This window comes from Eretmochelys imbricata, chromosome 14 (assembly GCF_965152235.1).
Source record: "Eretmochelys imbricata isolate rEreImb1 chromosome 14, rEreImb1.hap1, whole genome shotgun sequence".
Classification (NCBI taxonomy): Eukaryota; Metazoa; Chordata; order Testudines; family Cheloniidae; genus Eretmochelys; species Eretmochelys imbricata.
Window position 1 is genome coordinate 26,767,939 of NC_135585.1, and position 27,477 is coordinate 26,795,415.

General features: G+C 45.0%; 1 protein-coding gene across 1 annotated transcript in view; it reads left to right on the forward strand.

Annotated features, from left to right (window-relative positions):
• The first annotated feature begins 8,900 nt into the window (after nucleotides 1-8,900).
• The window catches only part of GSG1L2 (GSG1 like 2), a 65,254-nt gene continuing 46,677 nt past the window's right edge, over nucleotides 8,901-27,477 (forward strand). Inside the window, exons 1-2 of the mRNA XM_077834033.1 lie at nucleotides 8,901-9,195; nucleotides 23,535-23,582. Coding sequence (XP_077690159.1) covers nucleotides 8,901-9,195; nucleotides 23,535-23,582 — 343 coding nt within the window. The remainder of the gene's footprint in view (nucleotides 9,196-23,534; nucleotides 23,583-27,477) is intronic.

The window sequence follows — 27,477 nt, forward strand, 5'->3', positions numbered from 1 at the left end:
CATTCCTAGTTCCAGCAACTAGCTGGGTGCTCCTCCTGGTTAGCATGTGTCCCCATCTCCTGCTCAGGGCTGTGCCTAGAGTCAGGGCCTAACCCTGAACGATGCAGAGATCATTCAGCACCTATAGGGGGAACTCAAACAGCTAAACCAAGTTAAGAGCTGTGTCTTCACTGCTATTCCAACCTGAGTTGCTGAGATCACACCTTTCTTTGCAGTGTAGACGTACCATGTGACTTCTCGTACACAAAGAGAAAGTCTCCAGTGCCCATCATTGCCATCCTGCCCCTGGGGCTAGGTGACTGGCCCAGAGTCATCCTGATGATCCCCAGCCAATCTCCTCTCTTAGTTCTGGAGTGACAACCTTTCCCTCCAGTAACTTCAGTCACCAGTATCCCTGCTGTCTCCATTCAGGAGTGACATCCTTTTCTCCCAAAGAGAGTCTGTTGGCCTGTTAGCCGATCAATTCTCTCCATCCCAGCCCAGTAAAGAGAGGGGTGGCATTGGTGGGAATTTAGGAGGGAAATTCCGCCCTCCCTGTTCCTAGCCAATCATAGCTGTTGGGGGTGGGCCTTACAGACCTTAAGTGCAAACTGTCAGGTGACTGTTAGAGTGGGTTGCTCCTTCTTTCACCAGCTGAGCAGGTGCTGTTACCCTGTCAGACCCAGAGGCGAAATCCCCACCCCAGAGTACGATACAGGCACACCGTGCTAATGACAGATCCAGATATACTGTTATCACTAATTAAAGAGAACCCTTCATATCTGCCAAGTTACCCTCTGCCCTTTACACCATAATGTACAGGGATGCTCGCAGCACAGATGGGAAGTTCTCACATGGACTCGCTTGCCCCAGAACTTGTGGGTCTGAAGCTGGGACCTGATCCTCTTAGGGACTGAGGTGGGCAGTGATCCCTCATTCTTTGGTATATCAGCCGTCAGGGCTGTCCACTGGGGTTTCCCTCCTGCTGGGGTGGTGATCAAGCACCCCCTTGATAGCCTGGGTGGTCAAGACAGGACTGGCCCCCTGCAGAGTGAGTCTTACTCAAGCAGTTATTCCTGGGCCATGGTTACCCATTCTTTCCCACCCTCCAGACTCCTGAGTCCTGGCAATATTTGTCTGGGTGTCTGTCCCCTCTCCTACACCATGTGCATACAACAAAACCATTTCCCTCCTTGGGGACAATCTCCTACCCCACAGATGATTTCCTGTCTTTGTCCCACCTCTTAGTGAGTTGAAAGTTGGGGTCCACTGAAGTGACACCCCAGGTTCTACTGGAGGAGGGGAAGTGGACTTGCCTCCCTGACCATTGTATCTGTATCTGTAGTAGGATGTTGTCCTCTATGTGGAGCCGCCACTAGACGGGGGATGAGCCACACACTTTCCCAGGGAGTTTCACAGCTCTTTGCTGACAACAGAGGAGTGGTGAGACTCGGGATGCCTCTGGTCCATTTTAGGTTCTCTAGGGGAGTGTGCTGTAGTAGCCACAGGCTTTTCTTCCCCCATGCTTCCATCCCTCTCTGATCTTGTCCACCCCATCTCAGCTCCTGTCTTTCTCCCCCACTCATCCTATCTTCAGGCTCTCCTAGCTCTTGACCCCTTCATCCATGGCTATGTTTCAGGGGCACCATTTCAGATTTGCGGGGATTTGGGTGGCAACTTTAAGTGTGATTCCGGAGGCTACTTGGGTACCTGAAAACTCTGTTTTTTTTCCAGATAATAACTTAGATACAGTGCTCCTCTCAGATAATAATTTCTAATTCCTATATAAAAAAATAAAATTTAATACATATTAGACCCACTCAGCTCTAATACTAACATGTTCTGACATCTCTTGTCAATCCACATAAGGGACACTGGTTAGGTTTAAAATTTTAATGTGTATTCATATTTTGTTACTAATTCTTGAATACAGCAATTGAAACAATTGTAGAAAAATCTAGATTACTTTCTATTACATTTTTGCAGTTCATCAAGCTTGGAATAGATCATTTTACTTTTGGAAACATCCTACTAGGGCAAGGCCCTGTGAGTTTATACTGCACCTGCCTGGGACTCTAGGGGTGTTACCCCACTACTAATAATAGAGTAGAAACTGACTTTAAACAAGTGTGAAACTGACACTGTCACGTCACTTTCATAGTAGTGCCAACCCCAAATGTTCAAACATCATGAATCAGGCTCACCAAAAATCATGAGATTGGCTTTACAAATAATGAGATTATGTAAAAATAATAGATTTGATGTTCTTTTTATTTAAATTCTGCTTTTTGAGCCTTTACACTGAACTGGGGCCACATTTTGAAGCTTTGTCCACAGGCACAAGGGCTAGAAACTTCATTTCTCTTTACAAATAAAGGATGAAATAATCACATATACACTTGACTCCAGAAGCTGGGGTTTAAGGAAAACAGTAATTATCATGAGTTACTTTCCAGAAGCGTGTTAAACACAACACTACAGTGCTTGAGTTGCAGTTTTCACAGGTGAATATTTAAAACCAAACACCAAGAAAATTCCACATTTTGAAGTTGAGAAAAAAAATTGAGACTTCTGAGATATCTCAGGGCCACTGCAGGCAGGAAAGGAAAATAAACAGCACAGAAGCTCGGGCAGCTCTTCCACTTGAAAGAAAGTTGGAGGGTCAAATCTTCTAGATGTTAATCAAGTAAAACTATTGCCATTGGTGTCTCCACTCGTAGATATTAACATCACAGTGAACATGTGATAACTTGTGTGGCCAATAACTGTACACTTCATACTTAAATATCGGAGCCATCTTATCCAGAGTTACACATCATATATGCATTGGCTCAGGGACGAAATTTTCCCACTAGGTGTCTTTGAAAATCTGGCCTTTAGTCTGTGTGTCCTAGGGTGACCAGAGAGCAAGTATGAAAAATTGGGACAGGGGGTGGAGGGTAATTGGTGCCTACATAAGACAAAGCCACAAATATTGGGACTGTCCCTACAAAATTGGGACATCTGGTCACCCTAGCATGTCCCTCAGTTCTCCATCTGTACAATAGGGATAACAGCACTGCTCCACCCCACTGAGGGGCTGTGATGGGAGGCACTCAGATACCATGGTGATGGGCCACATAAGTACCACAGGTAGAATGGGAACTTCTCTATATCACTGCTATCCCTTCCCTGGGATTTGGCCCCTTCTTTTCACATACCCCCCTCACATCTCCCTCTTTTCTGAATGTAAACTTGGATCAGAGGGCTTGGCTGTATTTCTTCTGAGTCCCCTGTTTCTCTCTTCAAACCGCCCCCCTCCCCACCATAGAGGGATTCCTGTTTTCCAGGTTCATCTAAGGATGTCCAGATCCTTAATTTAATCACTAGCCCTTTCTTCTCTTAATCACCCTGCCTCTGTTTGTAAACAAAACACTGACTCCCTCCCCCAAGGGCACAAGCTGCAAGAAGCACCTCTCCTCTGCAGAACTCACATTCCACACTAATTCTGTGCAGTTAAGAGGTCCATCTCGGAACCCGCCTCCTGTATGAAACTCAGGGTGGGGCGGGAGCCCCCCATGCCCTCCCTAATTGCCACCCTTCCTACGTTTGCGCTGTAGCTAGGAGCGTGCTTCCCAGTGCAAGTAAAAAGATACGTGACAGTTCTGCTTGAGCTACTGTGCTCAAAATAGCAGTGTAGGCGGTAGCAGAGGTGGCAGCTCAAGTTGACTGCCTGAGTACAAACCTTCACAGACCCTCTGGGTACATATCCAATGGCCAGCCCAAGCCACTGCCTGGGCCACCCCTAGCTGCACTTCTACTTTTAGCCTGCTAGCTCACGCAGAGCTAGTGGCTGGGCACTTCCAGTGAGAAGCACGCTCTGAGCTGCAGTGTAGATGTATCCTATGATTCTATACACCCACTACTCCCTCACCCCTGGTTCCTATATGCTCCCATCCTTAACTCTCTCCCTCCCTCTGCTCCAATCCACTCCCCTCCCCCTCCCCCACTGGCTCCTGTACCTTTGATCTTCCCGAGCTCTCTCTCTTGCACCCTCTGGTTCCTGCAAACCCCTGCCCCCCATTCCTCACCCCTCTCCATTTCAGTCAGGCTGCTTTTTTCTCTCCCTCACTGCAGGGGCACAACATATTTCCCTCAAGTCTGGGTGTGATGGGGTGTCTACCCCACACATGGCCTGAGTAGGAAAGTGCCAACTAGCCCAGTGACAGGCTGCACCCGAAGGAGAGTCAGGGCTGAGAAGCACTAACTGATGGTGAAGCCCAGCCTGGCAGGGGCCGGCTGGGCTGGTATCTAACCAGAAAGTGAGAGAAAGAAGGGGGCTGCTGGAAGAAACCCTGCAGTCACTCCCTAGAGAGGAGGTGAGTGGGTAAGAGACCAGTAGAAGTCATACGGGGGGAGAAAACTCTGGGATCCTGCCTGGGAATACAGACTCTGGCAAGAACCTGCGAGAGGGGTGTGTGGTGACCTGGCTCAGCAAGGGTAGGGGTAACTGGGAGGAGAGGCAAAGGCAAACCAAAACAAAAGGGATCATTTTAAATTTTTAGAACTTTATCAGGGAAAACCCCAAAATTGTATCAGGAGCAGAAATAATATAGACCATTACCAAAGACTTACCATTACTACTAATAAACTATTGCTACCCACTCATTAACCTTTGTGAGCTTGTACACACTGTGCAGTTAGTACCAACTGCATTGTTATTATCAAGAATTAAAAAATTACTTAATAATAGACTGTGTCATGTCCAGCTCCACTCTTGCTGTCCTGTTCTTTGCTTCTCTTCAGCTTGAAGTGCTCCTTAGATTCGATGTTCCTGTGGCTGTGCCTCTTTTCACTGGGTTTATCCACAGTGGGTTTTCTTCACCTAGTGGACCCTCACTTGTCCATTAGGCACCTTTGAACTGTATTCCATCAATAGATGTTCCAATAGTCATTCTCTCTGTTCATGTACTTTAGCTCCTTTGTGGGTGGGTTTCTTGTTTACTGTTTTCAGGGTCTGTTTTCACCTCACACCACACAGCTTTTTGATCACTTTCATTTTTCACCAATTATATTTCCTTTCAGGTTTTTTTTCCCCTTGGTACTCTCTCTCTGGTAAGCCTGTAGATTTTATTTCCCTCTACGTCCCTTCTCTAATAGCACCTGCTCACGTACCCAGGTCTGTTTTTTTCTGCTTCTCCTGATCTGAAACCTTTCCTATTTTCCTTCTTCCCTCCTTCTCACTTCCCAGCCCCCTGCTTTTCTTCTTTTATTTTATCACCTCACCTCCACCCCCAGCGCCAGTTCATCCCTAGCTCAGCATCTCAATTCTTCTTCAACAGCAACTTCCAACTGTGTGCTTCAGGCAGATTCCAAGCCCCCAGCCCAGCTCGAGCTGCCCTTTCGTTGGCCGTCTGTCTCCCCAGGACAACATTCAGTGCTGCAGCATTGCCGCTGCAGCAGGTGTTAGTACCAGGGTGCAGGTTACTACAGATGGTAGCCACAGGGAGCAGAGAAGGTGGTCTAGACCAGTGGTTCTCAAAGCCGGTCCACCGCTTGTTCAGGGAAAGCCCCAGCGCACCAGACGAGTTTGTTTACCTGCTGTGTCAGCAGGTTCAGCCGATCGCGGCTCCCACTGGCCGTGGTTCGCTGCTCTAGGCCAATGGGGGCTGCGGGAAGGGCGGCCAGCACGTCCCTTGGCCTGGGCTTTCCCTGAACAAGTGGCGGACCGGCTTTGAGAACCACTGGTCTAGAAGATGAGGAAAAGTAGGAAGGAGGCCATGGAAACCATGACAAGGTCTGGGATTGAGTTGTTAGTCATAGGGTCCTAGGGCTGGAACCCGGAGTACAGGACGGCCCCGGCCCCGGGTTCCCCTATCAGCCAATGGGGAAGTGGCACAGATTGGGCAGTGGAGCAAGTGAGAGACATTTTGTTGAGTAGAACTTTGATACCTCCACAATGGAAAAACTACAGTGACCTGGCTGGAGGACTGTCATGAAGAGGGAACACACAAAATAGTGAAGAGAGAGGGTGACCTGACTCCAGAGAGAGATGAACCACAAGGAGGTGCCTCAGCAGTGAATAGCAAACCCCATTACACTCAGTCTCAGAAACAGCTTAACCATTTTTGCTGAAATTTTCCAAAAATATTCTGCCTGAGTCAGACACCCAGCACTGGCAACTTCAGCCCAAACAGCTAAAGTTTGGCAAAGCTATAAGCAATGGAAATTAGGGCTTATAATGGAAAGTGTCTGACAAACTTAACTACAGGCAGCCCTACCAGCTCAGCCTGTGAAAAACAGTCAGAACTAACCGTTGATGTTTTGTGGATCTACCGTTAACCCTTCTGTATCAATCACATGCACTGAGAATAAAAGGACACATTTGTCTCTTTTTAACTTCTGTTCAATATTCTCACTTGCATGTTTTACCTTTCCCCTTACGGCCTGCCTCAGACTTCTCAAATTCAGTTGTCATCCAGTGACACTTCTGCTTCCTACAGTTTCATGCGGAGACTTGTATTGAACAACACAAGTATTGTTATTTAAAAATTACATAACCCTATCACAACATAACCCAGAGCCAGCTGGTCACTGCAGCCTGCAGCTCATTTACTGTCCCTTACGATGGGAGACCAACGCTCAATATGAAGGTGACTGCTTTACTCTGTGCAGCCACACCTCACAGGTTTACACAGCAACAGCTGCTCCAAACAAGACTTTGCAGAACCCTTTGGAAGACTCCTGCAGCACTTGCAATGTCAAACAGGAGGAGATGAGAGCAGTGTCTGTAAAAGTTGTCAAGGTAGACTGACACTTTGGGGAGAGGAGAGATTGCTGCTGCATCTTCCATGGTGGAGAGTGCAGATGTTTCCAGGCTTGCTGCTTCCTGAAACTTTGTAAGTCTACTCAGATACACCAGAGGGACAGTCACTGTATGACAGCCAAAAGGCAGAGGGCAAGAGGCACCCATATATCTGGTAATGAATTGCAGCTGGTTTAACCAGTTCAAGTGTACCCCAGTTCTTTAATGTATGAAATGTATCTGGTAAGTGTCATGCAAGGTCTCAGTGAAGCTCATGACTCACTGGTTATTAATATAATCACATAATGTAGGTGCAAGCAACTGATCAAAGTTATGGATATAAACTGAAATTATCATTTTTAAGATGTGTTTTGTCAGCCAAGCAGGAATTGCCCCACCTCAGAAAAAGAATGTGGCTTCTCCACCTGGTAATTACTTCTATACTACTTTGAATCACACTCAGAATGTATTTACATTTTGCATAAAAAGACCCATCAAACTCACAAGGGGTGGAGGTAAACCTCACATTATAATGGCGGGGAGGAAATAGACAATCACATGTCTAATGTCCATTGCACCCGAGGGGGCAGGAACTAAAAAACTTGCATTTTAGCAGACACAATTCTAGCTGGTAAGAAGCAATAGGAAACTTCCTTCAAGACAGACTCCATGTTGCCTACCTCACAGCTGGAAATAGATTTTTAATCTGGAGGCATCCTTCATCAGTAGCTCAGTCAGACATTTTGATGGAAACATGTGGTGAGGAACTTACCTTGAACCCAGACTAGCTTGTTAAGTTTTAGTTACTAGAAAGTATTTTATCTTTACTTCTCTTGTAGCCATTTCTGACTTTAATCCTTATATTTGCATTCACTTAAAATCTCTCTGTGCAATTAAATACACTTGTTTTATTTTTAATCTAAACTAATCCAGTGCTGTGTTTGAACTCAACTGTTTGGTAATTCCAGTTAAAATAACAAACTGTTGGATTCTTACGTTTTAAAGGAACAACAAATCTTAAAATTCCCCTGACTGTTCCAGAACAGGACTGGACATTTCAGAAAACAAATGGATATTCGGGGCTAGGAAGAATGTGGAGTCACCTTACCAGGCATTAACCAAGACTGGTGGAGAACAGTGGAAGTCTATGATGTTGCACGCAGGCTCCAGGACCCAAAGCGTTGGACCAGGGCTGCCCAGTACATAGACATAGAGTGCTTGCTTGTTGCTGACTTGTTGAAGACAGCTTCAGTAGCAAGGCCTTGTGAGGCAATCAGGGTCACAGAGAAAGAGGTGACGCATCTCTTCACTTGTTTGGATTGTACCCCAGCCAGCTCTTCCTTTTCCTGAGGAAGGGTCAGGATTGGCACCAGTGCAGAGGGAATGGCACCTCGGGCAATTCAGCCCTCTGCACTGCTTCACCAAACTGCATTCCATGGAGACACTTTGCAGTACTGGGGGTAGACTGCAGTGGCTCCATTAATGACAAAGGCAAACACATACTTCTTGCCTTTGTAATTGGTATGGTTCCAGGCAGATTTCCTGTCCCCCTGGGCTATGGAGGATTCCCCATGCTCCATCTCAGGGATAGGGCTCATCTCCTTAAGAATCTCCCTACAAATAACATTCACTCCTTCCATAATTAGTATTAAATTTAACAAGATGTTCTGAAGCCTGAGCTGCCCTCCCTAGTCAGGAATGTTGTCTGTATCACACACCTGTGCCTGGGATAACCCATGAAAACTTATACCCAAATAAATATGTTAGTCTCTAAGGTGCCACAAGGACTCCTCTTTTTTATTTTATTTTATTTTTTTCTGATACAGACTAATCCCTGAGTCTTCTGATTCAACAGACACACTCCCAGTATCCTTTCCCCCCTTTACATTTCCTGCACAGGTTTCACTGGCTGGACAGATCTGCTGTGTCCTGTTTTCTTTCTTGCCGAACAATGAGCCTACAATTTCTGTTTATCATCTTAACTACCAAACTGGTACAATTCACTGGTGGAAATCCAGAACTGAAGAGTGAATTTCAGTGGATGCTTCCCCATACAACCAGATGAAAAGCATTATCCCTGGCTTTTTCAGCACACTTTAACACTGATGCTGGCCCTGCAAGTAGGCAGATTTCAGACATGGGCATGGACAGACGGCAGAGAGCCTCAGCAGCACTCTCCCTCAATTTCCTCTCGTTAATCTTCTCTATCACAGCATTTAGCAGCAGTTACTGGTGTGAAGGGACAAGAAAAGTTGCAAAACCTTTCTGTACAGATCAGGGGAAAGGGACTCACTGCATCCGCTTCAATAGCTCTGGTCTGAACAATAGCAACGCCGTTCAGTATATCTGGGAGACAGGCGATGACAAGTTCATTGACCGAAAGTTTCACGCTGGCATCTGGTATTCATGTGAGGAGATTATTAATGGGGAAGGTGAGTGACAGCCAGACACATTTACTTCAAAAAGTGTTTAGCCAAAATGCTTCCTGATTATCTCCTGTTCCCTGTTCTTCTGCTGCTTTAGTGCTGTTTGTTTATTGAGGGGGAAAGGTATCAGCACAAGGGTGCCACTTCTCCAGAGGGAGAAGATCCAAAGCTTCAGGAAGGATTGGACAGAAACATGTTCAAATAAACCCTTAGAAATAACTGTTATGAAGTTTAGAACAGCAGACTGCCGTGCAGATTCTCGATTTCAGTGATTAGCATTAGATGGTTAGATGAGCATTAACTGATTAGGGCTACCACCATTAGAAATTAACAATATTTGCTCTTATGGTAAGAGCAGCAAGTTAAAAGGCTTTTAATGAGAAAGAAGGTTTGAAATTGTTTTTTACTTTTCTGATATCTGTGAACTGGATTAAAACAAACATGTCTGATGGGAATAATCTCTTTAGATCCCTGATTGCAGAATAGGCAGGGCAATGTTATTTCTTATTTTAAAATGTCGTGTTAATGTACATATTGTGTTAATTTACAGCAGATCTTGTGTAAATACTACAGAAACATGAGGAGTGTTTCCTAGGTAAAGAATTTCAAGAGAAGCCCTGGTTTTGTGCTAAGAATGACATTTTATTGTAAAAGAAATGGATTTTCTTTTTGGGGTTCCTCATTCTCTGTGCCTCCTGCTAAGAAGATGAAATTTGATCATTTTCTTTTCATCATGATGCTGTCACTCCTAAAGAAAGGCAGAAGAAGCATTTTTTCCCTGCTGAAGAATAACTTGGCCATTTATTCATCATAAATACTTGTACATAAACTAGCCCCAATCTGAGTAACACTAAACACCAAGATGGCATAGAATGAAATTAGTTTGCCATAAAATGACACTGTTGATTGATCTTGGATCTTTGTAAGATAAGGCTGTTTATTTAGTACAAGTATGGTGCGCATTATAAATCCAGATTTCCAAGTTACTACACGTACTGCCCCTGTAATCCCAAAGAGAGAGAGAAACAGAAAAAAGACAACAGAAGAGTCAGATCACTCCAGACCTATAAACATCAAACCCTCAGCAACTAGCAGCCATAAATCTGGGGATCCCAGTTCTGCTGTGCACTGGGCTTGACATCTTAAATTGTAAACAACAGGGATCAGCAGAGGCGCCCCTCTGTTAAGACAGAACAAAGCCTAGGAGATGGGAAACAGAGACATTCTGGAGGGAGTGATCCCTGTAGACTGCAGAGGCGAGAGAGCTTTTGTATCTTGTGCTGTGAGTGGCTGAAAGGACAAGCTGATTGGAATCAATTTAATGAGCTTTTGTCAGAGGATCTGGATGGGGGCTGGGAGGGAGGTTTGAGACTCATTCGTGAGAGCAAGAGGCTGGAGCCAAGTTTCCACAAATCTGTTGAACTTGAAGCAGGGGTATTCTTTTGATCACCTGGAGGGGAAGCAAATTGACTGAGTTTGGAGGAGCCCCCACCAGTCAAGGGAACTCTGTTTTCGTAACGAACCTTTTGAAAACAAATTTGAGTCTTCACCTAAGTTTCCCCCAGCTTCATCTCTGGCCCCTGATTCAAAGGGGGAGGGATTCTCTCACCCACCTCCTAACAGTGAGGCCACCCTCCCTTTATCCTTTTCCATGGCATGCCCTTGGGGCCCAACTCCTCTGCCACTGCATGGCCCCAGCACCCAACTCCTCTGCTGCTGCTGTTGCTTTACCCAGGCTGGAATGACTGCCATGTTAGCCCAAGCAAATGCTTCAACACACAGCTAGGCGGCACTACAGAGCAAATCTATTCCCTGAATTCACCACTGGGGGAGAGCTCTGCTCCACTCTAGGCCCAGCCCCAGTCCTCCCTGTTCTGCTTAGGGTGACCAGATGTCCCGATTTTATTTGGACCATTCTGGTTATTAGGGGCTTTGTGTTCTATCAGATCCTATTACCTCCCCATGACCTCCCATCCCGATTTTTCAAACTTGCTATCTGGTCACCTTAGTTCTGCTCCGCAATCCCCTGTGCATTCTTTTCTTCCTTGTTAGAGGACTGGCCCTTTTCCGTAGAGTACCCTGGGGGTGGCGATTGCCCTACCAGCCCAATCATGCACACACACCATTCAGCCAGGGAGGGGCTCTAGAGGAGCAGAAGGTGGGTGTGAGTGTGTGGTGTCAGAGGGGAAAGGTGCTGTATGAAGACATCTGGATTTCCTAGTTTTTGTTGGAGTTGCTGCTTGGGGGGCCAAGGCAGAAGGCCAGGCCAAGACACCCTGGGCCACAGGAACTGTCCTTTCACGAATTCTTTCTGTGCACTAACATGACAGTGCCAGCCCATTCCTCAAACTCTGTGCCTCGCTTGTCACCGTTAGCTGCATCCACTGTCTACTCTCAACTCCTCTCTATTGCAAAAAGGTGTGCACACATGTTATATGATCATACACATTTCCTTTTTTTTTGTTAAAAATACTATTCATTTTTTGGACAAAAACTTTTTGGTTCAGGGTTTTTCAGTTTTCCAGTCAAAATCAAACATTTTCAGGGAAAGCAGGCATATTTCATGAAAAATTTCATTTAGTTTAAAACCCAATTCTGAGTCAAAAACAAGTTAACACAAAATTTTCAAGTAGCCCTAGTAAAGACATACCTAGGTTTAGGGTTAGGCTGGTGAACCACAGTCAGGAAGGGAAGGGAAGCTGGGGAAGAGGGGTCCCTTTTTTTCTCCACACCTGGGACATCACAAACTACATCACAAGAGATGGGGTCCTGGCTTCTGCCATGCCCTCTACAGTGGTTTCTTATAGATAAATACTTAAAGGGTAAATAAAGAATTAAAGGAGGGCAATAACATTAATGCTAATCAGCATACCAATCTATTTTATGGAAGGTAGATCTTGTCAAAATAACTTGATATCTTTTTTTTTTAATGAGGTTACAAGTTTGGTTGACAAAGTTAATTGTGTTGATGTAATATACTTACACTGCTGTAAGGCTTTTGGCTTGGTACTGCATGAGATCTTGATTGAGAAACTAGAATACTAAACAATTAACATGGCACACATTAAATGGATTAAAAACTTGCTAACCGACAGGTCTCAAAATGTAATTGTAAAGGAGGAATCAACATCAAACTGGTGTGTTTCTGGTGGGGTCCCAAAGGGACTGGTTCTTAGCCCTGTGCTATTTAATATTTTTATCAGTGACTTGGAAGAAAACAAAATCATCACTGATAAAGTTTGCAGATGACAAAAAGATTGGGGTAGGGTAAATAATGAAGAAGACAGGTCAGTGATATAAAGTGATCAGGATCACCTGGCAAAGTGGTTACAAGCAAACAATATGAGTTTTAAGATGACCAACTGCAAATGTTTATGCAAGAAGTACTAAAGAATGTAGGCCATACTTACAGAATGGGGGACTTTATCCTAGGGAACAGTGACTCTGAAAAAGACTTGGGGATCATGCTGGATAGTCCGCTGAATTTGAACTCCCAGTGTGATGCAGTGGCCAAAAGGGTTAATGCATGAACAGAGGAATCTTGAGTAGAAGTATAGAGATTATTTTATCTCTGTATCTGATGGTGTGACCACTTCTGGAATACTGTGTCCAGCTCTGATGCCCATCATTCAAGAAGGATGTTGATGACTTGAGACGGTTCAGAGAAGAGCCACAAGAATTATTACAGGATTAGAAAACCTGCCTTATGGTGATAGACTCAAGGAGCTCGGTTTATTTAGTTTAACAAAGAGAAGGCTGAGCGGTGACTTGATTAGTCTATACGTATTTCATGGGGAGTAAATATTTGATAGTGGGCTCTTCAATCTAACAGACAAAGATATAACACAATCCAATGGCTGACATTTGAGGACTGACAAACTCAGACTGAAAATAAGACATAACATTTTATCAGTGAGGGTAATTAATCATTGGAACATGATGAATTCTTCATCACTGGCAATTTTTAAATCAAGATTGCATGTTTTCTAAAAGATCTGCTCTAGTTCAAAGAGGAATTAATTCAGCGACGTTCTCTGGCCTGAGCTATGCAGGAGGTCAGACTAGAAGATCACAGTGACCCCTTCTGGCCATAGAATCTCTGACCCTCCCCCAGTCCCCTTTCTCTACCTCCACATTGTACTATGTTCTGAAGTGCAGGGATGTTTGAGAGTGGTTCTGCTTCGTATTCATTTGTGGTGTGGGTGTACTAACCTGCTTGCAGCTGCTGAACCACTGAACAGCTTTGATAAAACAGATAAAGGAGCTAGTGAACAGGAGTAGCAAACAGGGGAGTTTTGCGAGGGAGTTCTCCAGGTAAAGGAGGAGCAACTATGTGACGCTTGGAGTGAGTTTGTTGTCTGTTTGTTGTTGTTTGTTTGCTGCTTGCCATGCACTGCTTGATGGAAGTTTATTGTGTGGTCTGTCTGAGGAGCCGTTTGCTGAGCCTAGCACCCTACTAGGCAAGGCTGAGAGCTTCCTAACAAGGCTTTAGCCTGCCACCCTTTGATCCCTAATTCCTGTAGGATCCCTTGATAAGGGGGCATGGCTACTGAGGAACAGGGGTTTAAAAAGTCAGCTCCTGAGTGACCAGAGGAGCTAGTGAACAAGGGAGTGTTGCGAGGGCATTGAGCAAGGAAGCGTGAGAGCCAGACACACCCAGCAGTCTCTAAATTTAGGCAATAGTGTCCCCATGACTGTAAGAGGGCTCTAACCTGCTGCTTCTGGCTAAGCCAGTGGTTAGCCCTCCTGCAGCTCTGCAAGAGAGTGTGACCAAAAGCACCCCTGTACTCACAGCCTACACATCACTACAACAAGCTTTGTGCAAAATATGCCTTGTTCGATATCACTGGAAAACTAATAACTCGCTGGTCAATATATGGTGAACTGTGTGTAGCAAAGTTATATGTCAAGTTATGAATCCCCTGTATGATGTTGTTATCACATGTTCAAATGCACACAACCCTGCCTAGGCAAAATTTGTTAACAAGGTTTATCCTAAATTTTACCTTAATTTATACATAAGTAATAACCAGGGTCCTCATCACAGAGGGGGAAGAGATGGCAGGAGACAAAGCAATGTTGCATTTCAGCAAAAACAGATGAGGAGAAAGAGCATGGAGCCTCCCTCACCTATGTTGCCTTCTTTACTGCTTGAATAAACTTTACATTACAAGGTAAGACTCAGAAGAATACACTTCAAAGGTTCACTGGACTATAAGAGGGGGGATAGAGAATGCCAAGTTATGTCTCTGCCTTTCACCTAAGAAGACAAAGGCACCAACATCTTTGGGCCATTGGGAGAGAGTCTGACAATCTTGCCGGAAGAGTGTGGGCAAAAAAAGCCATCTTAACAAAGCCTGGAATCAAAACTTGGAAAATTAAGTTTCAGACCTTTAAATGCATGTTTTCACTTTTAGTTGCTTGTAAACATTTCACTCTTAGAATCATAGAAACATAGAATTGTGGGATAGGAAGGGACCTCAAGAGGTCATCTAGTCCAGTCCCCTGCACTCATAGCAGGACTAAGTATTTTCTAAACTGACAGGTGATTGTCTAACCTGCTCTTAAAAATCTCCAGTGATGGAGATTCCACAACCTTCCTAGGCAATTTATTCCAGTGCTTGACCACCTTGACAGTTAGGAAGTTATTTCTAATATCCAACCTAAACAGCCATTGCTGCAATTTAAGCGGATTGCTTCTTGCCCTATCCTCAGAGATTAAGGAGAACAATTTTTCTCTCTCTCCTCCCTTTTCTCCCTCTTAAAGCAAGCTTTTATGTGCTTGAAAACTGTTATGATGTCCCCTTTCAGTCTTTTCTTCTCCAAACTAAACAAACCCATTTTTTATGTCTTCCCTCATACATCACGTTTTACAGATCTTCAATAGTTTTTGTTGCTCTCCTCTTGAATTTCTCCAATTTGTCCACATCTTTCCTGAAATGTGGTGCCCAGAACTGGACACAATATTCCAGCTGAGGCCTAAGCAGTGTGGAGTAGAGCGTAAGAATTACTTCTCGTGTCTTGCTTACAACACTCCTGCTAATACGTCCCAGAATGATTTTTGCTTTTTTTTTTGCAAGTGTTACAGTGTTGATTCACATTTAGCTTGTGGTCGACTATGACCCCCAGATCCCTTTCCGCAGTACTCCTTCCTAGGCAGTCATTTCCCATTTCGTATGTGTGCAACTGATTGTTCCTTCCTAAGTGGAGTACTTTGCATTTTCCCTTATTGAATTTCACCCTATTTACTTCAGACCATTTCTCCGGTTTGTCCAGATCATTTTGAATTATAATTGTGTCATCCAAAGCATTTGAAACCTCTCACAGCTTGGTATCATCCACAAACTTTATAAGTTTGTGTCATTATCTAAATCATTGATGACAATATTGAACTGACCCAGACCCAGAACTGATCCCTGCAGGACCACACTTGTTATGCCCTTCCAGCTGTGAACCACTGATAACTACGCTCTGGGAATGGTTTTCCAACCAGTTACTAACCCACCTTAGAGTAGCTGCACCTAGACTGTACTTTCCTACTTTCCTCCTTACTCCCTCCCCCCCCCCGAGTGCCTCCTGCCTGCCGCTGGACTGCTGATCAGCAGTGGGTGGGAGGTGCTGGGGGAGAGAGGTGGAGCTGATCGGCAGGGCCCGCCAGTGGGTGAGAGCACCCATTCTTTTTTTCCCTATGGGTGCTTCAGCCCCAGAGCACCCACAGAGTCGATGTCTATGCACATGTTCCTCACAAGAATCAATCGCAGGACATTTCAATCAGCTGTTCAATTTCAGCAGCTGGAATCAGGCTTGCAGTGAAAGGGATTTCACACCCAATCATACTTAGTCACTGCCAAGTCAGGGAAAAAGGATGCAAACTGTTCCTTTGAGATGCACCACCGTCACCTACGTGGGAGGCTGAATAATTCCATTGTTAGCCAGGAACTTACAAAGCTGCGGGAAGGTTTCATAGTTTGTCTTCAGTAAATCAGTCTTCCAGAAAACAATTTATTTTCTTTATGAATCCTGTGATTCAATCACTCAGCTAAAGGACATGGGTGTTCCTTCCTTGCAGACCTATGTTCAATTTATTCAGTTTCCCAAATATGTCTGTGACACAAGTAAGACGGCAAAATCTCCTTTGGTCACAGAGAAAATCAACAAATTCACTCTTTTGCAGTCCTTTGAATAAGCATGAAGCTTGTCTCTCAGCTCAGAAAATTGTCCCAGTATTTTCCTCTTGAGAGCCAATGAGCTTCAGTGTGGAATAACAATACATCATGACAACAATAACAATAGGTCAGGCTTGACAAAGCCCTGGCTGGGATGATTTAGTTGGAGATTGGTCCTGCTTTGAGCAGGGGGCTGGACTAGATGCCCTCCTGAGGTCCCTTCCAACCCTGATATTCTATGATTCTATGATTGGACCCCATTTCTTCACACCATTTTGCAAACAGGCATGCACAAAGAAGCTGAGTCTGGAGTCTGGATCATTCACAATAGATGAGACCTGCTGCAAAACATCCTAGCTCTGGACTCAGAAGTATAGGTGCCAGTTGTTATCTGTGAATCATGCAGTTATTTCACACAGCAGATGGAGCACTTTCTTTACCAAGGCATGCAGACCTGGTTTGTGGCCTGCCATAGATGGAGCTCTATCTGTACAAAAGCCCACTATGTGATCACACGGTAGATTTTTGTTTTGCATGTAGCCATGTAGCACATTGAACATTCCTTGTCTGGGAAGAGGGACACAGAACACAATGTCTCTGGGAATTGCACCCTTCCTGTGTATTTCACAAAACCCAAGAATTGTGCAACATGACCCTCAGTGCTTGCATCAACTTGAAGAGCAAAAGCATCCATGTTTTCCAGATGCTCCACCAGTGTTTTCCTAAGCTGCTGCTCTCGCTTCAATCCTTTGCTTCACTGTGTTGTTGGAGAGCGGTATGGCTTTGAGCTTGTTTGCCTCAGCTTCCCCACACATTATGTTCACCATATTGATTGCAGCTGGCAAAATCAAAGTCTATCCATTTGTCTGAGGCTTCTGGTGTGTGGAGGGGATTACACAGGGGATGGGAAGGGGATGTCACGCTGCCTGAATGGGACACAGCTAAGAGCGCCAGTCTCAGGTCAGACTGCCAGAATATAGGGCATATACCACACACTGATGGTGTACTCTATCACAAGACTTCACGAAGCCTTTAACAAATGTGTGCTTCCAAAATAGACACTAAGCTGGGAGGGAGAGGTAGATATGCTGGAGAGTAGGGATAGGATACAGAGTGACCTAGACAAATTGGAGGATTGGGCACAAAAAAAAACTGATGAGGTTCAACAAGGACAAGTGCAGAGTCCTGCACTTTGGACAGAGGAATCCCATACACTGCTACTGGCTGGGGACTGATTAGCTTAGTGGCAGTTCTGTAGAAAAGGGCCTGGGGATTACAGTGGATGAGAAGCTGGATATGAGTCAGCAGTGTGCCCTGGTTGCCAAGAAGGCTAATGGCATATTGGGCTGCATTAGTAGGAGCATTGCCAGCAGATCGAGGGAAGTGATTATTCCCCTGTATTTGGCACTGGTGAGGCCACATCTGGAGTATTGCATCCAGTTTTGGGCTCCCCACTACAGAAAGGATGTGGACAAATTGGAGAGAGTGCAGCGTGGGGCAACAAAAATGATTAGAGGGCTGGGGCACATGACTTATGAGGGGAGGCTGAGGGAACTGGGCTTATTTAGTCTGCAGAAGAGAAGAGTGAGGGGGGATTTGGTAGCAGCCTTCAACTACCTGAAGGGGGTTCCCAAGAGGATGGAGCTCGGCTCTTCTCAGTGGGGGCAGATGACTGAACAAGGAGCAATGGTCTTAAGTTGCAGTCGGGGAGGTCTAGGTTGGATATTAGGAAAAACTATTTCACTGGGAGGGTGATGAAGCACTGGAATGGGTTACCGGGAGAGGTGGTGGAATCTCCATCCTTAGAGGTTTTTAAGGCCCAGCTTGACAAAGCTCTGGCTGGGAATATTTAGTTGGGGTTGGTCCTGTTTTAAGCAGGGGGTTGGGCTAGATGACCTCCTGAGGTCTCTTCCAGCCCTAATCTTCTATGATTCTATGATTTTAATACTATATTAGGTATTACGAAGCCACAGACAGTCCCCTTCAGGCCCTCTAGTCCCCCTTGAACTACCCGTACAAGCCAGACTTCTCTGATAAATGGTTATTACAACCAGAAATCACATATATTCGGTCCTTCCAGTTCCAAAGAACCAGACATTCACCCAGGTCAATACATACTTCAGGATCTCACCAAATACCACACTGCAGTCAATCTTTAGTAAACTAACTAAAGATTTATTAACAAAAAAAGAAAAGAAGAGAGTTATTAAAAGGTGAAAATGAATCATGTACATTACAGTTGATTTCAGAGTCTCTGGGTTAGGACAGTAGCAGTGATGTTAAGTCGGCTAGCTTGCAATACGTCTCTCCGAATCAATTCATCTCAGGGGTGTTATCCAGGAACACAACATGTCTGAGATGCCAATACACAGCAAAGATTCACAGCTTCTTATGCAATGACAATACAGGCATATAAACAGGATAACAAAAAGAAAAGGAGGACTTGTGGCACCTTAGAGACTAACCAATTTATTTGAGCATAAGCTTTCGTGAGCTACAGCTCACTTCATTGGTTGCATACTGTGGAAAGTACAGAAGACGTTTTTATACACACAAACCATGAAAAAATGGGTGATAATCACTACAAAAGGTTTTCTCTCCCCCCACCCCACTCTCCTGCTGGTAATATCTTATGTAAAGTGATCACTCTCCTTACAATGTGTATGATAATCAAGGTGGGCCATTTCCAGCACAAATCCAGGTTTTCTCCCCACCCCCTCCCAACACACACACAAACCCACTCTCCTGTTGGTAATAGCTTATCTAAAGTGATGACTCTCCTTACAATGTGTATGATAATCAAGGTGGGCCATTGGGATAACGTTGTTCAACGGATCACAGCTTTTCCATTTTCCAATGATACCTTACAATGCACACTTTGTATAAGATTTATCACAATTGTGCAAGAGTGTCGATACATCAGTGATCATACCTTAGTGTAAGCATGTGTGGCACTATGTACCTCAAAGCAGCACCCTGGAACCTGCATCTTTCTTTTTCTACAGCATCACAAGGTGCATGGGGGATGGAGTAGTGGGTGCATGGGGGTGCATGAGGGTGAGGTTGGGGTACAAAGGGGATTGAGGGATGGGAATGGGGCTGAATTTAGGGTATATGGGGGTGAGGTTGGGAGAGACAGAGTCCAGCACCAGCTTGGACACCTCTTCCCTCCCTCTCCCACCAGAGACCATAAATCTCCCTGAATTTATTTGAAAATGTTTGTCATTATGCCCTAACCAACAGGATCTGTTATTGCTCACTTTGAATCATAACAATTTCAGTACCTAGGGTATTTGCAACCTTTCCCTTTCCTGCCAGCCCTAGTCAAATACCCTTTCCCTTAGCCACAGGTCAGAGTGGTTACTGGGCTGCACAAGGACTGGTGACTGCAGGGCCTAGCTGCTTAAGTACCTACAATGTTTGCTTCCATTGTATTAATTTAGATGGACTAAATGGGCCCAAAGAGTCAAAGCTGTTAACACAACCCTGGCAATGTCCAGCATTAAACAGTTTTAAATAAGATTCAGGTTTTTTCTGCAGAGAACTCAGCCTGCTCAGTACCATGGCAAACAAACCATTAGCATTCTTTTTGTTAAAGATACAGAAAAAGGAGAAACCGTTAAAGCATTTGAAATGTAAAGGATTAAATAAGGTTTTCATTTTAACAACAAACTTTATTCCCTTTCCCTTTAGGTAGAAAGAGTCTTTAGAAGAACCTCCTCCCCTTGTCTGACAGTCATTTAGATGATATTAAAAATGGTAATAACTGTTCTTTTGGGGGAAAAGAGAAGTTAGTTGAGGAGCTGTTGTTGCTATGGTTGTTAAAGTCTAATCCCACTTCCTAGAAGACAAAACAAGACAAACACAGGAGTGAAAAAGAAAAGAACAGCAAAGCGAGAAAATGCAGCTTCCACTTCTGGTGTTGACTCTCACTTGTAACCGCACTCATGGAGAAATATAGGCCCAGCAACATAAGCATGGCACATGGTGTGATCAGCCACACCGAGACTTGGGAAACTTGTACCAGCATGAGGCTGTTTAGGGAATTGATTTTATTTGCCTTTCTGGTCACAGTGTTGCAAAGCATACAATCCTAGCTAAAGGACACTGTGTGCGTAAGTGGGCATGCGTATGTGACAAAGTCTCACATCCCAGGTAGTGTTCGGGATATAACTGGAGCCAGTGAAGGTGATGATGTCATCTGGGTCCCTCTGTCTGGCCTGGCCTGGTCAGGACATCTCTCAGGATCAGGATGACAAAGACATAATGGTGTCATGCTGGATTCTGGGGTCCCAGGGGACAGGGAGTGTGGCAGCCATGATGGTGAAGATTGCTCCTTCCCCTTTTTTCAGTCGGCAATTGTCCCCAAAATCTTTTTTTGAGGACCCCAGAAGGGAGTGATGGGTGAAATACCCCATCCCTTCATTATTATTTAGTTCACCAATTTGGCCTAAATTCTGACACACCAATTTTGGTTCATTAATTTCCAGTCCCACACTTCTCTTGTTTACCCGACTTGATCATAACACAGTCCTTGAGTTGTATCATTTGGCCTTTTTGTTTGTACTAATTCAGTCTTTGTCTTCCTTTTGCACCTTTTCCCATTAACATTTATTGTTATAAGTTGTTGTGACACATTATAAACTTTCTCATGGTTTTTCCAGTTGAGCTCACAATTCAGAAAAAATTATCGGCCCAATTATTACACCACCTCTGGGTTGTGGTACACCTTCCACTCTACAGGCACCCTAGGTTTAATGAGCAACCCCAATGATTACAATGGTCTTGCTAGTGCCATATGCAGAAATTATAACACCTCCCTATTGGTACTCAATATTCCCCTATTTATTCACCCGGGTATTGCATTAGGCATCTTAGCCACAGCCTCACACTGAGAACTTCTCTGTATTTGTTTGCCACTATGCCATCTAAATCCTTTTCTGAGTCATTTCTGTCCTATCTTCTGGTTCATGGGTGTATGAACTTGCAGTAGGCTATATCCTATGCAGTCTGAACTGCTCTTTATAACTGATCTGTCCTTATTATCATGTTCCACTCCACCATTTTTGAGTCACCTACAAACTTTTTCAGAAGTGGTCTTATATTTTCTCCTAGATTATTGATTAGATCCCAGGAGGACCCCACAAGAAACACCCTTCATGGATGACAGTTGCCCATCTACAATTACTTTTTGAGATCTATTGGTTAGCATCACAGTTATGTAGCTAATCTGCACGGTGGTTCCCTTTTTGATCTCTCTGAGTGCACCCTCGAAGGTGTTCAACATCTTGCCTTTACCTATATTGGGATGGAATCTCACAATTTTTCCACTTTTAGACCAGGTCCTGAATGCACTACCCCATGTACCACTGCTTTTCACCCTGGAGATCTGGCTGGGGTCAGGCACCCACATTTCCTACCTTCAGGAACCTGTGACAAGTGAGAGTGACTATTTTATTTAGTAGTTGGAACAAAGCATTAGAGAAAGGGGATTTGAAAACAACAAAAAGCCCACACGTATACTTAGTTTTATCTAACCTTATGCTTCCCTACAAGCTAAATTAGAAAGACTTTCCTCTTCAGTTACAGGAACAGAAGAGAAGCAACTCACATTCCCCTGGACAGCCCAGATCCTCCTGTGTGTCTTATTCTCAATCTGGTTCTCTTAATCTCACCCACCCTGTTCAGACTGGTAGCAACGCTCCCCCAGGAGTGTGGGCTAAAGCAGTTAAGGCTACTCCCTCTGGGATTATCACTTAGAGACTCTTAAGTGTAAGATGTTAGGTGACTATTAGGGTCTGTCTTCATTGCAGATCCAACTCAGACTCCTCCTTGGGTGATGCTGCTAACCCCCCTCCCCTCCATATGCAACCCTCTCCCCTGAGTTTGATGGTGCTTGACACCCAGGCTAGCTGGTCCAGAGGGGGGCTATAGGCCAGAGCCTGGGTACTGCTTTCACTTTTCAGTGTGGATACAGGCTAAACAACCCTATGGTACCTTCCTACAATTCACCGCATGTGTCCAGAAGGACAGACAAGTTCTCTGACAATTCACTGAGAATGAATCCTAGAGTGGCTCAGCTTAGTGCCACACAAAGAACAACAGGATCTGCCCCAGAAGTCTAAGAGACACACACATGGGGGCGGGGTGGGGGTGGGGGAGCGCAGCGCCAGTGAGGACACAGTAATTGAGGTAGGCAGACCCTTAGACCACCAGAAAGGGCCTCCTCTATCTTTCTCTAGATTGAAAGGCTCTGCTACCCAGTCAGCCCCTTAGGGTGAAATACGCATTCCCATGTATGGTATGGACTCATCACACTAGTGGCAGATCCAGATTCAGTATTAATAATTATTAAAAAGCACCTCCACATTTGACACAGTCAGCCAGTTTTTAATTAATTTATTAGATACTGCATTGATTTTGTATAGAGCTCAGTTTCTAATCAGAATGTCATACAGTTCTAAGTCAAATGCCTTACAAAGTCTAAGTGTATTATGTCAACACATTTATGTTGGCCAACCAAATTTATAATCTCGTTTAAAAAAAATCAAGCTCTCCAAAACAGAACAAATAAACTAGGCATTCCTCCCCACTCTTTACTTCCCTGTTCACATCACTCTATCCTGAAAACCAAGCACGGCAGTTACAGCTGCATCCCACATCAGCTTTTCCAGTATTTTCCTGGGGTCCATGTCAGGCTAATTGGCTGCTAATAACCAGGGTCAACCTTTTTGATCCTGTTTGAATATTAGCACAACAGTAACTTTTCCCCAACCCTTTGGGACTTAACTAGCATTCAAAAATTAGTTAAAAATCAACATCGGTGTCTCAGAGGGCTCCTTATGTGGGGTCTTATGTGATCATGCATGGAAGACCATACTGTAAAGAAGGCAAGATTTATAATGGTTTGGGAACCTGGATTCTGAATGTCCTGAGTTTTATGCAGTTATTATCATAACTGTAGTGCTTCGTTCACTTAGTTTGGGCTGGAAAATATAGTGCATGGTATACTAAAACAAGTGCTCCCCTTAGGGGCAGTTCTAAACTAAAACCAGCACGTATGTTTATACATGCATTCATGCTAATTTGAATACAGGAGGACATTTTGCCTTTCTTTGCATTTTATTCATCTAGTTCTGCATTTTATTTTTAAACTTTAAATTTGTATATGTCTTTTAGGTGAGCAATGTAGAAGTTTTATCAGTCTGACTCCACCTGCAGATCGAGGTAAATATATATTTCCAGTACTTCAGGGCTCTGTAACCTTCCTGCTTTATGTTTAGCATTCTAAACATTTTCCCCTTTGTGCCTTTGGAAATCTCCCCTTTACTCTCTTAGGAAGGCTTTGGGGGCTTTATTTGGGTTTTCCAAACTCCACGATGAAGCCCAAATCTGATAAAATTTCAGGGTGGGAGTTTCCCAAGTATTGGGCCTGATTTGAAAGGCATTTAGACGTCCAGTGGGGTGAAAAAGGCTGTTTCATTCAACTCCTGCTTAGTCTAAAAGTTTAGGATTTAGACTGGGTGTTTGCTTCTCATTTTCGTAAGGAACTATCTCTGCTCTTCAGGCCTACCACAATGCTTAAAATCTATATTTCTGTGGTTCATAAACTTTTAAAAATGTTTTATCCTTACCCGTGAATTTGTCTACTAACACGTCTACTCCCTTCTCACCTCAGTGGTGGATAGGGAGTGCATTAGCTGAGCAGGATGAACAGGGTGCTCTGAACTCCGCTTCGTGAGGCTCATAGGTGGCTCTCTGCTAACTTATCGCCTCCCCGCCCTGGGGTAACCTCAGGGGTGCTCTAATTTACTCTGGCTGGACCAACTCCCAAAGGGCTCTTCTATCTGCTCAAGCTCCCCACAGTGTAGTGAGCTCTGGCCATGCCTACTGAGTCCTGGAGGAGAGAAGTGGGTAGTGTATACCTAGCTATGCCAACCTCCCTCTACACAAGGGGAATCCCAGCTATCCTGTTAGAGCAGGAGTCCTTCCCTTTTGAGCCATGGGACACAGTGGCAGAGTTCATTTTCTAACAAGCAATGGGTTATCTTACACTTGTCCATGTATGTCGCACTTGTAAGAAATGAGACTATACAAATATCTCTTCACCTTCCATTAACTGTGGATTTCTGCATTCTGGTGTCTAACTGCCACTTTAGGCAGCAAAATCCCAGGATCAGGCCCCACTGGGATTCACAAAACCCCCACTCAGCTGCTCCCGAATGTTGTAGGTGCCTAAACTCACTCCGTGCCTCCATTCTTGCAGTAAAAGCTACCTAGGTTTCTGTTCCTAGGTTCTGCACATCACAGTCCCATGCCAGGCATCCACACATCTAAGTTCCAGAGCAATTCACAAACTGGGGGAAAAGAGGTGTTCCTTCACCTACCTTGCCTGTGGATCCCTGTCCAGTAAGTGCTTAGAGCTTTGCCTATCGGATCAGGCCCCTACAGATGAGCTTACATGGAAGAGCTGGGGGTGGGGGAGGAGGAGGAATTCCCTCATAACTTTTAGCCCAGGGGTTAGAGCACTCACCTGGGATGGGTAGACCCCCCACTTCAAGTCTCCTGTCACCTGAAAGGAGAGAAGGGATTTGAAAAGTGATCTATCATCTGTCTGGCAAGCATCCTAGCCACAGGGCCATGGACTACTTTGCTATGGCGGCTCCCGCATCTCTCCTGTTGCATTGTGGATAATAACTTTTAAAAAAGGCCTGGGAGTAGGGGGATTGGATCCTGAGTTACACCTCAAAAGGGAGCACTCGAACCAGCAAGCTACAGAGTCATTCTTGCTCTCTGTCACTGGCAACAGCTTCACAGGAGAGACTGAGGGAGCCCCTACATCAGAATATCCCTCAGACCAGGGATTAGGGCAAGCATCCGATAGATGGCAGATCCCTGTTCAAATTCCTTCTCCCCCACAGGTGGGTCTCCCACATCCCAGATGAGTACCCTAACACTGGGCTAAACGTTAGCAGGGATGTCTTTCTTGCTAAGATGGCGTGGGCACCTACTGACAAGAAAGGGTTTGTAGCTGAGAATCCCAAGCAGAGCTAGGCACCTCCCTGAAGCCCAGATTTAGGCACCTATCTCTGCCGCACCCCTTGCTTTGGCATCTCCCATTGGCTAGCTCACGTAAGGAGCTCCCTCGCATGCTGGTTTTTGTAAATTGCAGTCTAAAGCGCCTCTCACCCCATTCACTCTATGGGAAGCCTAGGTTCCTAACTCAGGCTTTGTGAATCAAAGGGATTTTTTAGGGACCTAAAAGTTAGGTGTGGTGATGCACAGTATCACTGTGTCTAAGTTCCTAGGTCAATCTAGCCCCAGGTGTCTGAAGTTGGGCACCAAAATTAGTGAACACTTGCCACTTTTGACCTTAATCTTCTTGTGCCTCAGTTCCACATAGATAAAATGGGAGTATGTATGGGGGTCTACAAACCCCATATTGAGCCTAAACAGAGGGAGAGAAGAACCTCTCCTGTTTACAAGCAAGCAGCTTGATCACACCACCATACAGCTGCCAGAGCTGCAAGTCATGGAGACAGGCACCCACAGCTGCAACCAATAGAGGACACAAGACCTGATATCAGGGAGAGAGTTCAGAGATGGAAGGGAAGGTAGAAAGGCCTGGGACAGTAAAGGGGAGACAGCCCTGCACCAGGCTGTCTCCAAGAAAGAACCAAGAGACTGAAGCAGACTGCAAGCCCTATAATTGAAGGCCTGCTAGCCTTAATTAGAGGTGAAAGTCCAGGTATTGACCTGATTGAAGAGATATTCAGGGTGGTCAGCCAGGAGAAGCTGGTTCCCCTTGAAAGACCACACCAAGAGATCCCCACAGGGTAATATCATCCCCTCTCTCATGGGTGTTGTGAAAATACATTCATTAATGTTTGTAAAACGAGACCCTATGGGGATGACTACCATAGAGTGCCCATGAAGAAATGACCAATTATGCATTCAGTGCAGGGCTTGAATGATGTGCAGTAAATAAGGCCTGAGGCAATAGACTAAATGAGGAGGACAAAAAGAAATATTCAGTCATTGAGTATCATCTCTGCCATGCATTGAAGGAGATAAATTGAGTGGATAAATTAATATGATTTTTAATGTAATACTAGTTAATGCTTAAAAAACTCTAGAAGAAAATACAGCCTACTGCTTCAGGGCTTAAGCCTATCTTTAACTATTAGGGATCAGGATGAAATCTTCCTAGGGAGGCAGATTATCCTACACCTGCCCATTGCAAGGTTTCTTGCACCTTCCTTTTCAGCAGCTGTACTAGCCACTGTCCAAGACAGAAGACTAGGCTAGAGGAGTCTAGGGTCTGACCCAGTCTGGCAGTTCCTGGGTTGGAGAATGAACTAAAGCTGGTGGGATGTGGAAAGAAAAATGCATAATAATAATAATAAAAAGGATTTCTTCTTCCCTCGCCTATGCTTTGAGGCAAACCCACAGCCAGACCAGGGCTGCTCACTCACCTGACATGGCTCCCTACTCCAACAGAGCCTGCAGTGACTCAGCTCTCAGGCATACTGCAGCATCCTATCCCTGAGTAGGCCCTGGGCCAGATGACCCCAGGCACAGGTATTTCACTCACCCCACCAGAGCTGCAAGTTAGTCTGTGCAACAGCACTACCTGGCCAGAAACCCTCCTGCTGCCTTACAGTGTCACAGACTCCCAAGGCTTCCAGCCTGTTCTTGAACCAGTTCCTGTTCCATCCTGCCCCTAGCCTCATCTGACTCTTGTTCCCGCCTGCTTCAGCTCTGTCTATGGCCTGCCCTGACCCACTCCTGACCCCACCATCCCTACACCTGCCTCCTGACCCCCAGACCATTGCACTGATTCCAACCCAGCTTTGACTTTTAGCCTGCATCGAGTTCTGACTATGATGTTGATTTGGCTTGTCTATGGATGCTGACCACAGTCTGTCCCTGGGCCCCAGTTTCAGAGCTGCCCTCAGCCTGGTCCCAACCCTACGTTCAGCTTCAACCCTTGGTATCAGTTCTTGCTCACTGATCCAACCACCAGATCTGACTGCCTACAAACCAGAGCCTGACAGTTTGCACAGACTCCACTGTACTGGATCCCAGGCCTAGATGGATCATCTGGATGCTGCAGCCCCAG